The sequence below is a fragment of the Mustela putorius genome, unplaced genomic scaffold, assembly GCF_011764305.1.
Source record: "Mustela putorius furo isolate JIRA1106 unplaced genomic scaffold, ASM1176430v1.1 tig00000738_pilon_pilon_pilon, whole genome shotgun sequence".
Taxonomy (NCBI): domain Eukaryota; kingdom Metazoa; phylum Chordata; class Mammalia; order Carnivora; family Mustelidae; genus Mustela; species Mustela putorius.
This window is the reverse complement of record NW_025421463.1, coordinates 6,983,259-6,995,497: the sequence shown is the minus strand read 5'-3', so window position 1 is coordinate 6,995,497 and position 12,239 is coordinate 6,983,259. Positions and strand designations below refer to the sequence as shown.

The window sequence follows — 12,239 nt, the reverse complement described above, 5'->3', positions numbered from 1 at the left end:
CGCGTGCGCACAGTTACGGCTCCGGCCTGCCTCCCGGAAGTACTTGTCTCTGGGTCACGGCGCAGGCGTAGAGTCCGCGGGTCACCGCGCGGGAGTCAGGCTCGGTGTGTGTGGGTCTCCGCGAGGGTCTACAGCGCCGGGCCGCGTCGCGTCGCTGCGGGCGTCATGTCAGACAACGAGGACAAGTGAGTGCGGGAGCTTCGGAAGGGGCGGGTGAAGCGGGAGCCTGGGCCGAAGGCGGCTGTGGAGCCAGGCTCCAGGGGCAGTCTCTGAGGGGACTGCGGGTACTGAGGGGGCGCGGGGCTGGAGAGGGGAAGGGCGGGGAGCCCTGCGTAAAGACCGGGCGAGAGGCTGGGCACGGAAAGGCCCGACTCGAGGGTCCAGAGAGGAGCAGTGAAAAGGACTTACAGCAGACTTTCGGCGAGCCGGGCTGTGTGTTTTGTATTGGGAGTATTGAGGTGAATTAGGCATAGCCCTGCTCCCCGGAGAGGGGACAGGCGCTGAAACAGATAGTACGGGGTCGTGTGAGAGTACGCGCTAGAAGCGTGTAGCCCAGAAGTCATCCAGGGGACAGTCTGGCGAGCCCCGGGGGTGTGTGTGTGTGTGAATGTCTGTTAAGGGTTGCAGTAATCTCGGTGAAAGGAGGTAGTGGCTTGGACTGGGGTGACACTAGTAGACGTGGTCACAAGTGGTTTTGAATTCTGGTTTGATTAAGAAGCTAGGGCGTGAAGATTTCCGGATGTGCGTGGTCGGAGGAGAGTCTTCTCTGAAGATAAAAATAGTGGAATCAGGGGTGACTGGGTGGCTCAGTGGGTGGTGAGAGCCTCTGTCTTCAGCTCTGGTCATGGTCCCAGGGTCGTGGGATCAAGCCCCGCATCCGGCTCTCTGCTCGGCTGGGAGCCTGCCACTCTGCCTACTTGTGATCGCTGCCTGTCAAACAAACAAACAAACAAACAAATAAATTTTATAATAAAAATTTACAGTAAAATAAAATAAATAAATAAAATCTTAAAAAAAAAAAAGTGGAATCAGCAGCCTAAGTTTGTTAGTCAGAACTAAGAACCAGGTGAGATCACCAGGGGAGTGTCAGTAGGGAAGAGTAGATGGCTGGTGACCCAGGTGTTAGAACATTCTAGCATTGAGTGCTCCTGGTAGAAGAGGAGAAATCAGCAGAGGAGACCGAGATGGAGCAGCCAGTGAGGTAGGGAACCCCAGGAGAGAGAGGAGGCCTTGCAGTCAAATGAGGAGAGTATATTGAGTGGGGGGGGGGGAGTGGGGGAGTTGTCTAGTGGTCCAACTGATAGATCAACTAAATGAGAACAAGAATTGTCAATTGGATTTAGCAGTGTGGCAGTCATTAATGAACTTGAGAAGAGTGGTTTTGCTGAAACTGTGGGGGTGAAGGTCTTACTGGAGTGAGATTATGACAGAATGAGAAGAGAGAAATTGGAGACGGGGAAGATAAGCATCTCATGAATTTTGCTTCTAAGAGAAGCATGGAACTAGGACTCTGCGGGAGGTAAAAGAGAAGTACATTTTTTGTTTTTAAAGAGTATTTATGTGAGAGAGAGTGGGAGAGCGGTGGGGAAGGGCAGAGAAAGAGGGAGGGAGAGACAATCTTAAGCAGACTCCGTGCTGAGCGCAGAGTGCAGATGGGGTTCCATCCCACAACCCTGAGATCATGACCTGAACCGAAACCAAGAGTCAGATGCTTAAGTGACTGAGCCATCCAGGCACCCCTGTTTGTTTTTTAAGGTGGGGAAATAACTACATGTTTATACATTCATGGGAATGACCCAGTAGAGCGGAAACAGTGATGGAGTCCTAGCAAAATTTGTGGGCTGATGGAATAAAGATGAAGGAGTAAAATGGAGCAGAGGTTTGATTTGCTCATTATGTAGTTACTTATTGAGCCCTTTCTACATATCAGATGAGACACAGATCTCTTCTTTCTTTGATTCTAGTGTGATGCTCCAACTAACTGATCTCTTCTTCTTGTACAGTTTTGATGGTGACGACTTCGATGATGTGGAGGAGGATGAAGGGCTTGGTGACTTGGAGAATGCTGAGGAGGTCAGTATTTAGCTGTGGGCTCCCTTTCTCTGCAGCCCAAGCTGCCAAATAAGCCATTTGGTGATAATTGCCTGAATGAGTGAGCAGTGTCCTAGTCCTGGGTGGTGGAAAAGCCCAACAGGGTGGGCCATAGCCTGTGGCTTTGGGGGCATTTGGTTTGCTGATGGGTGAAATACCGCCATTCATGCAGCAAGCCTGTGTTGAATGTTTGTTACGTACTAGGTGCCCTGTGGCAGGGTGTATGTAAGGAGCCGGGGGGGTATGGCCAGGATAAAGCTGGAGAGGTAAGGGCCCACATCAGGCAGGATTTTCTAGCCTAAAGGCACTGGAAGCCCCTGACAAGTGTTGAGGCAGAAAGGGGCCCAATCCAGTGTACATTTTAGAAAGGGCGTTCTGGCCTCAGAGTGATGAGTGAGTTGGAGAGGTCCAGGAGTAAAAGAGACCTTTAGCATCTCTCCATCCAGGTGAGAGACCTGTGGCTTAGGCTTGTAATATAGGTGATGACAAAATGGATGAAAGATATTTTGGTGGATTGCATACAGAGCTAAGAAAGCGGGAGATGACAGGGGTGACCCCCAGGTTTCTGGCTTGCATAACTAGGTGGATGGGTTCCTAACTTCCTGAAAGACATACAGCTTTCTGTCCTGTGATTAATGGAGGAAGAACTGCTTTATGGCTCCTGGAAAGGGAACAATCCCTCAATTTTTTTAGACTTGGAAGCCAAAGCCCCCCTTTTTGGATTTTCTCTTTTCCGCATGGTACTCCCAGCTGCCTGTTCACCGAGTCAGAAACCTCCTCTCCATCCTGGTCTCCCCATCCCTGTTCTGTTGGTTCTGCCTCCCACACATGGTCCAGCCCTGGTTCTCTTTCTCTGTTCTTAGTGCTTCCGCCTTCATTGCTTTCACTCACTTTGTTGAGGAAATGTTTTACTGATTTTCCTGCCTTCAGTCTCCCTCCACACTGCTTAATTTGCCATCCTGCTGCCAGAGTCTTCTCTCTTACCTGCTTGATTACTGCTGGTCTTCCTATAGGGTCTGCTGCTGCCCTTAGCCCCTACAGAATAGTCTCAACAGAGCATCCATAGGGATACCTTTAAGTTTTTTTTTTTTTTTTTTAAGAGTTATTTATTTGAGAGAGAAAGGGTGTGCTCATGTGCATGAGCTAGGAGGAGGGGTAAGGGGTGAGGGAGAAGCAGGCTCCCTGCTGAGCGGGGAGCCCGATGTGGGACTTGATCCTAGGACCCTGAGATCATGACCTGAGCCGAAGGCAGATGCTTAACTGACTCTGCCACCGAGGCGTCCAGGGATACCTTTAAATCTTTTTTTTTTTTTTTTTAAGATTTTATTTATTTGTCAGAGAGAGAGAGAGGGAGAGAGAGCGAGCACAGGAAGACAGAATGACAGGCAGAGGCAGAGGGAGAAGCAGGCTCCCCGCCGAGCAAGGAGCCCGATGTGGGACTCGATCCCAGGACGCTAGGATCATGACCTGAGCCGAAGGCAGCTGCTTAACCAACTGAGCCACCCAGGCGCCCCATCCTTTAAATCTTAAGTCAAATTGTGTCTGTCCTCTATTCAAAACCCTCAGCCAGGGGCTTCCCATCTCATACAGAATAAGTGCCAAACAGAAGTACAAGGTCCTCCATGCTCTGGCCACCTGCTTTCTCATCTCTTCTTACTGTCCCTGTCATACTAGGTTGACTCCTGCTCAGGATCTTTGATCACCCTATTCCCTCTTACAGGAGTGCTTTTCCTGTATGTATGTACACGACGTATGGCTCACCTTCCTCAGGCCTTTGTCCAAGTGTCCCCTCGGTGAGGCTTCCGTGACCATCCTATTTGAAGTGGTAGCGTCCTTCCCCTCCTCCCACACACCCATCCTGGCACTCCCTTTTTTCACTTTCTGTTCTTAATTTTACTTATTTTTTTCTTTTGTTTTTATACTATAAATTTTACTTGTTAATTTTGTTACCTCTTCTCATAATGTCAGCTCTATAGGGGAAATAATTTTTTTTGTCTTCTTCTATTTAAAGCACTTAGAATACTATCTGACACATAGGTACTCAATAAATATTTGTTGACTTAATTTTTTGTTGTTGTTGTAATTTAAAAGTTTCTCTTTATTTTAGTAATCTCTACACCCAGCATAGGACTCAAAGTCCTGACCCTGAGATCAAAAGTCACATGCTCTACCCACTGAACCAGCCAAGGGCCCCTATTTATTTTAGAATTTATTCTTCTGCCTAAACCGCTATGCACACCTTTTGCTCTAATCATACTTCCGAAGTAGTACATTCTCTTTGACCCCTGTGCTTTTGTGCATGCAGCCCGGCCTGCCAGAAATGCCCTTCTCTTCCTCTTGGCTTGGCAGCTCCTCCTCATTCTTCTAGTCTCAAGTCTCCTCTCTGGACGGTCTTCTGAACCCCCAGCATGAGTTCGATGTCCCCCACCTTCTTTTTTTTTTTTTTTTTTTTTTAATTTTTTTTTTTAAAGATTTTATTTATTTATTTGACAGAGAGAAATTACAAGTACACTGAGAGGCAGGCAGAGAGGGAGAGAGAAGGAAGCAGGCTCCCTGCTGAGCAGAGAGCCTGATGCGGGACTCGATCCCAGGACCCTGAGATCATGACCTGAGCCGAAGGCAGCGGCTTAACCCACTGAGCCACCCAGGCGCCCCTGTCCCCCACCTTCTTGTTAACTTCTTGGCACCCTTGCCTTCCTTTGTAGCACCTGCTGTCTTGTTTACTCATGTCTCCTCTGCTGGCTGACTTCTTTGAGAACAGAAACGCTTAGCTTGCTGTCTTACCACGATTGTGATGGTGTCTGGCATATGACAGGCGCTTAAAGTAATGCGTGTGAGTACGTGCACATTCCTGTCCTCACTTTGACTTCTTAGCCATCCGACCTGTTGATTCAGTTACCCTGTCTGAAGGATGGAGTGCTTGCTCCTTGCCTCCTGCTTAGAGAGATCTGTTGTCTGTGCTCCAGGACCTGCCCACCCCCCACCCTCATCTCCAGGCTGTCTGAATCCCAGTCGTGGTTCTTCTCTTTCACTAGGCCTGAGCCTTTGGCTAAGTCAGCCCCTACTCTGAGCCTCTAAAATGGTCACTGTCACCCCAACCATGTGACGTCATCGTGAGGACTAAATGAGGCGTCACTACCTGTAGCGGCATGAGTGCCGGAATGTAATAAGTGGTGATGGCGGCGGTGATTGTCGTCATTGTCACCAGCGTCCTCCCCCTCAACCCAGAACATACTCCCTGAGACTTTCCATGCTTTCTGTCTTTTTGCCCAGGAGGGCCAGGAGAACGTTGAGATCCTCCCCTCTGGAGAGCGACCACAGGCCAACCAGAAGCGAATCACCACGCCGTATATGACCAAGTACGAGCGAGCCCGTGTACTCGGCACCCGCGCCCTCCAGATCGCGTGAGTGTATGCCCCTTCACGGTCTTTTCTGTCAGTCACTGTCCCTGCTCTCACCTGCTAATCAAGGCTGATGTTGTCTTTGTGTGCCGGGCACTGTACTAGATTCATGCCCTCAGGGAGTTTGTGATCCAGTGGGAGAAATAGAACAGGAACATCTGAGAAGCTGAATAACAGTACAGTAGCAACATAAAAATACAGAAATTGAGTGCCTGTCACATTAGTGAAGCAAAACAAAGAAAAAAAAAGTGTGACTACAGGGAGCCGTAGACTCTTGTGGCTGGTTAGTCAGGGGCACTGTGGGAACACCCGTCAGGCTTAAGATGGTTCTTGACTCAAGGTGGACTGTGGCCAGTCCTGAGAAGAGGGAAGGCCCTCCATGTAGAGGCCAGGCCAGACCTTTCCTTTCTTCCAAGTTAGGAGACGGGTGAAGAATGACAAGATTCAGGAACTAGCCGATAGACAGGTGGAGAACAAAGCTTCCGATGATTGCATATTCACCTTCTCAGCCATAGGCAGTGCAGGCCTCCAGGGCCAGTGTCTTCAGGGGTAAGCCTGCCTGCCAAGGTGGTGAATGAAGAGCCCTGAAAACAGCCTCCCTTGTAGGCAGGTGGCTTTGAGAAAGCAGGAATTGTCGACCCTGGGCTCCAGGTAAAAGCTTTTTCTCCCTGACTCCCCTCTTGGGAGTTATTATTCCTCCTTCCTGGGAATGAGTGAGTTAGGGGACAGAGAGAGGACAGATACATTATTGGTGACTCTAGTAGAATGTCCTCCCCAGGGAACACAGGCTGAAGGAATGAACCCCTGACCCCAAACATCTTACAAGTTGGTGTGGGAAATGGTGGGTATCTGGAGGAGTGGGAGCTATAAGTAGGGAATAGTGGGAAAATGTCTAGAAGGAAGAGCTGGGGTCAGCTTTGTGGAGTCCTACATGCTGGAGGAGATTCTGATCTGTGTTCCCTTCTTTGTTTTCAAACAGTGTTGGGCTTTATCGCCTCTAGTTCTCTGGGGTAAAGATGACCACCATATCCACTTTGTGCAGGGTTTTATGGGTGGCCCATACTGTTCCTCACCTTCAAAGTAATAGACCTCTCTCTAGCCTGGTTGTACTCCTGGCTGGTCTGGGTGGAATTAGTGCTGCACTCAGTGTGATGATTCTGATTATCTGTGGGTCAGATCCTCTGGGTCTGTACCATCAATTATGGTAGCCACTAGCTACATGTGGCCATTTTAAGTAAAAAAAAAAAAAAATTAATATTTTATTTATTTATTTGTCAGAGAGCAAGTGTGAGCGCAAGCAGGGGGAGCAGCAGACAGAGGGAGAAGCAGGCTCCCTGCAGAGCAAGGAGCCCGATGTGGAACTCAATTCCAGGACCCTTGATCATGACCTGAGCTGAAGGCAAATACTTCACTGCCTGAGCCACTGAGGCATCCCTAAGTCAAATAATATTAAGTGAAATTTAAAGTTCAGTTTTTCAGGGTCACCTGGGTGGCTCAGTACCTTCGGCTCGGGTCACAATCCCGGGGTCCTGGAATTGGGCCCCGCATCGGGCTCTCTACTCAGCGGGGAGCCTGCTTCCCCTGCTCTCTCTGTCTGCCTCTCTGCCTACTTGTGATCTCTGTCTGTCAAATAAATTAAAAATTTTGAAAAAAAAATTTTTAGACAGTTTTACAGTCTAATTAGCCACATTTCAGGTGCTTAGTAGTCACACGTGGCTAGGGTCTCCGTAACAGTGCAGATAGAGGACATTTCCATCACTGCAGAACATTCCAGTGGGCAGCGCTTGTCCAGGCTAAAAATGATCCAGCGGAAAGAATAACTCGTAAATTATTTTTCAAACAAGTAGAATGATTCTTTGCCAGCTTACAGTCTATCAGCACTGAGTGAGGTATCGGGCTCGCACCTGTTGGGGAGGGGAAGCTGACCGCAGATGGCCCCATCTGACTGCAGATGGTCTGCTGGGGGAGATGGCTCACAAGTCACCAGAACCCGCAGTAGCCGGGTACTGTGCTTTCTAGAAGGCACGAGGAAGGAGAGAAGGGAGTCACTGCGGGTCTGCCTGGGAGAGCCCAGGAGGATGGGGAGAGGCAGGCGGTTTTGAGGGTATCCCGGGTGCCGGAGACAGCACAAGGAAGGGCTGACAAGCATGGATGGTGGTGGGCGAATGGCAAGTAGCTGGGGGCACAAGGCTGGGAAAGGTGTCACCGGTGCCTCGAGTGACAAGTTCACAAGATCAGCATGCATTTGGTGGGCAGCGTGGGGAAAAGTTGGGAGGCGGACATTCGGTACACCGCCGGTCCCAGGGTCTTGCTTTGCTTTGGGAGAGAAGCTTGGTTCAGCTTAGTTGGGTCTATTGTGCTCCTTCTCTTTATGGGCTGGGATGCTGTCCGGGGGCTCCCTGCTTGCTGTAGGCCCTCCGACAGCCAGGGCTGTATCTTGTCACCTAGTACCAGGCATGGGACCCTGCACCTTGAAAGTGCTGAACATTTCTTTGAATTTTTTGGATGAAGTGTCGCTCTGGGTCATTAGCACCACCTGGTGGCCGATGTTTACCACAGCCATTTCTTGAGGATCATTGGCAAGTTTGTGGGGTCGTTGGTGCAGGACAAAATACCTAAGGGCACACTCGTGATTTGCACATTGTATGCACAAGGCTGGATGAGTGGACTTGAATTATTAATATCTTGAAAGGAATAAGGTGTTCATGGATCAGGAAAACCATTTTGCTATATATTTTAAAGCTTTAAATTAGTGGGAAATTTAAACACTTGAAAGGGGTATAGGGAAGGTTAAACATTTGGTCTCTGCCTCTGGGAAATTTTCAGGGAACAACAAATCAAAGTCATAATAATATTAGTAGATGAGGGGCGCCTGGGTGGCTCAGTGGGTTAAGCCTTTGCCTTCAGCTTAGGTCATGATCCCAGAGACCTGGGATCGAGCCCCACATCGGGCTCTCCACTCAGCGGGGAGCCTGTTTCCCCCTCTCTCTCTGCCTGCTTCTCTCCCTACTTGTGATCTGTCTGTCAAATAAATAAATAAAATCTTTAAAAAAAAAAATCAGTAAATGACGTTGTGTAAACTGGTGCCTCTCAGACTGGCTATGATCAGAATCACCTGGCGAGCTTTGCAAATGCAGGTTCTCAGGCTTCTTCACTAGCTATTCAGAGGGTCTGGAGCAGGCCCTGGGCTTCTATTTTTAGCGTGTTCTGGTAATTCTGATGATTGTGGGGTTTGGGATCCATTCATGTAAACTTGTGATGAAATCATGAATGGTGGCTTCCTAGAGGATAGAATTGGTGTTCCTCCCATTCATTTTGAGAGTCTCTGCTGCCGGCCAAGTGTTGTGTTAGGACGTGTGGTCCCAGGCCACCAGGTGCTTATGGTCTAATGCAGAAGACTCCAGATAAGCAACTACCATCCAGTGAGATTGAGAAGCTTATGGAAATGCGGCAGGGCGCCGAGCAGGGATTTCCGGGGCAGAGGATTGCCGGAGAAGAGAAATTTGAGCCTATCCCTGGCTTCTAGGGAGAGGAAGAGCTTATTGGAGGGTGCAGAAGGGAACCCCCAGGGTGTGTCTGGGACCCGTGGGAGTTTAGTATGGCGGGAACGTGGGATGAATACAGGCAAGTAGCGTGAGAAGGAGCTCCTAGAGAGGTGAGCGGACTGGGTTCTGCTGATGGCCGAACCCAGTGCCATAGAAGGGTTGGAAAGAAGAGAGCATCTGCCCGCAGGCCCTGTGTGGAGGTTGAAGAGCAGGATCCCGAGGGGTGTTGCTTGGGCAGAGAAGGAAAATGAGTTGGCTGGGCCCTGAGGCAGGCCTGAGGAGTTGGGTTAGAACTAGCCTTTGGGTGGTTGTTCCTTTGTGCTGGAACACTCTGCTGAGGGGGCTGGCCTCGGGAGTCTGTGGGAGGCCCTTGTCAAGGGAGCCAACAAGGATGTCTTATGGCCCAGTGAGGAAAGCCTACATGTGCCCTTTCACAGTACCTTTCTTAAGTTTATGGACATTTACTTTTAAGGATTTTATTTATTTATTTGACAGAGATCACAAGTAGGCAGAGGCAGGCAGAGAGAGAGAAGGAAGCCAACTCCCTGCTGAGCAGAGAGCCCAATGCAGGGCTCGATCCCAGAACTCTGGGATTATGACCTGAGCCGAAGGCAGAGGCTTTAACCCACTGAGCCACCCAGGCGCCCCTATTTTTTTTTTTTTTTTTTTTTTTTTTTTTTTAGATTTTATTTATTTGATAGAGCACAAGTAGGCAGAGCAGCAGGCAGAGGGAGAGGGAGAAGCAGGCTTTCCGGTGAGCAGGGAGCCCGATGCACGCCTTGATCCCAGGACCCTGGGATTGTGACCTGAGCTGAAGGCAGATGCTTAACTGACTGAGCCACCCAAGTGCCCTATTTTTTTAAATTTTTATTTTCTAAAGATCTTGTTTATTTGATAGAGCGCAAGTGTGAGAGTACAAGCAGGCAGGGTGGCAGAGGAAGAGAGAGAAGCAGGCTCCCCGATGATAGGGGGCCTGATGTGAGGCCCTATCCTAGGACCCTGGGATCATGACCCGAGCTGAATTTAGATGCTTAAACGATTAAGCCACCCAGGCGCCCCCAAGTTTATAGATCTTTAGCTTATTAATGGGAGGTGTTACAGCATAGTGGGTAGGTGCATGTGGGATTCCAGTCTTGGCTCTGCCACTTACTGGCTGTGTGAGCTTGGGCAAGTCACTGATGTCTCTGTTCTTAGTTTCCTCCTCAGTAAAATGAGAATTGTAGGAGTCCTCACCTCAAGTGAGATCCTCTGTGGAAAGAGCGGGAAACAGCAGACAGTATTAAGTGAGCCAGTAGTATTTTTGTATCATTGTAGGCAAGTCAGGGCTCTATGTCTCCCATGTTTGAGTGAGGATACTGAAATTTGGAGAGAAATTCAGTGTCTCTGGAGGTAGAATTTAAAGCCTGTCTCCTGGCTCCCACTTGCTTATTATAGTCACTGTGGCAGTGCCTCCAAACCCCTTCCCACCCCCCATGCTTGCTTGCCTCCCTAGAAGGTGACCTTTCTTGGGGAGGACTAGGGCGCTGATCTGATCCGATTTGTGAAGTGAGCCTCCGTCTTCTTGCTGGGCCCTACTCTCCCAACACGTGTCCCTATACCTACAGGATGTGTGCCCCCGTGATGGTGGAGCTGGAGGGGGAGACAGATCCCTTGCTCATCGCTATGAAAGAGCTCAAGTAAGTCACCCAGACCACCCAGACCACCCAGAAGTGGTTCACTTCTTCAGAGCCCTGGGAGGTGTCCCTTAGGTTCTCTGCTGCATACCCCGCCCTCTCCCCCACCCCTGGCTCGGGAGATGTGATTCTTGTTCCTATAGGTCCTTAGTTTGTTCAGGAGTCAGCCCTGTAGGAAGAGGGTTGGGAGGGAACAGGTGAAGGGGGGTGGGTTGAATGAGACACGGTCTTCTCCTGTCTGTCGAAATCCCCCTCTTCCTGCCGCACTTGGCTTTACCAGTATCCCTCCACACTTCTTTCTCTTTCTCATAAGATGGCAGACCCACTCTCATATGATTTCCAGACCCACTGTCCCCTACTCGAGAATGCAAGAAGTTTCTTTTTATTGTAATTTCTTTCCCACAAAGTACCCTCATAGTCCAAAAAGGCTGCTGTCCAGACTTCTTTTTCGTGGCATTCTGCACACAGTCTGTCCCATCTGCTGTAGAACCGGGGCCACCAACCCTCATATACTTGTAACATCCCCCTGCCACAGGGCCCGAAAGATCCCCATCATCATTCGCCGATACCTGCCGGACGGGAGCTATGAAGACTGGGGGGTGGACGAGCTCATCATCACCGACTGAGCTGGAGTCGTCTTCCTGACTGTGCCTCATCCTATTTTCACATTCTTTCTACGTGTAAATAATAAACTGTTCAGCCTTTTAGCCCGCTCTGCCTCCAGCTCTCTGATACCCGTTTGGTCCTTCCCTGTTACTGCCCCACTGCCTGGCAGGGACACCCATTCGTGTGGCCCCCTGACCGTCTGCACTGAGGAGCACCAGGGGCCTCACTCCTCGTGGATCCCCCGCGTCCCTCCCTCCATCTCCCTGTTCCCCAGTGCAAAGGCTGCTGCGGGGAGACACCTCAGCTGCCTTCCCAGCAGACAGACGAGTCTTTGTGCCCAGGGAGCTGGTTGCCACGGAAACCCCCAATTTCCTTTCCAGTGGGGACTGGCTGCAGGGGCTTCTCCCTTCTCAGGAGTATCACAGAGCAGGTCTCATCAAGCCACCCATTGTTTCCTGAGGACCTGCCTCGAGCCTCTTATCGTGGGCTCGGATCCCCTTTCAGGAGCTAGTGCCCCAGCAGGAAGCTTAGGGATGCAGTGATCTCCCGCCCTCCCCAGGCAGAGCCCTGCCGGGCAAGGCAGCAGCTGGAGCAGGGACCGAACACCTGCCCAGCCCTGTCCCCACTCTGTCCCCACTCCTCGGGCCACTGTCCTCCATGGCCTTCTGGTCCACCACACCCATCTCCTCTCCTTCCCTACCTCTGCAGGATGTCCCTTCCCTTCTGTGTAGGGCCCGTGCTCCTGCGAGGCCTTGACTGGGATGACGGTGGGCAGGGAAGCAGGGCTCCCGGGTTCCAGGTGTGACATGAAGTCGACACCGGCGCTTCCTCTGTCCTTGGTTCTGGGTCCTGCTCTCTTCATCCTGCTTTACCCAACCTGCAGTAAGACCAATCTTACTGCTTCCTCCCTCCCTGGGGGGACA

At 50.4% G+C, this 12,239-nt stretch overlaps 1 protein-coding gene across 1 annotated transcript; it reads left to right on the top strand.

The window, feature by feature from the left end:
- The first annotated feature begins 33 nt into the window (after positions 1–33).
- On the top strand, positions 34–11,417 carry POLR2F (RNA polymerase II, I and III subunit F). Its single transcript, XM_004743205.3, has 5 exons — positions 34–185; positions 2,004–2,073; positions 5,365–5,495; positions 10,642–10,713; positions 11,246–11,417. Exons 1-5 carry the CDS (start codon positions 166–168, stop codon positions 11,334–11,336), a joined length of 384 nt encoding a protein of 127 aa, XP_004743262.1. The 5' UTR covers positions 34–165; the 3' UTR covers positions 11,337–11,417.
- Positions 11,418–12,239: the final 822 nt, after the last annotated feature.

Coding starts and splice junctions, on each gene's coding strand:
- POLR2F (XM_004743205.3), top strand. CDS start 166: ATGTCAGACAACGAGGACAA. Junction 2,074..5,364: donor ACTTGGAGAATGCTGAGGAG/GTCAGTATTTAG, acceptor CTTTTTGCCCAG/GAGGGCCAGGAGAACGTTGA. Junction 5,496..10,641: donor ACCCGCGCCCTCCAGATCGC/GTGAGTGTATGC, acceptor CTATACCTACAG/GATGTGTGCCCCCGTGATGG.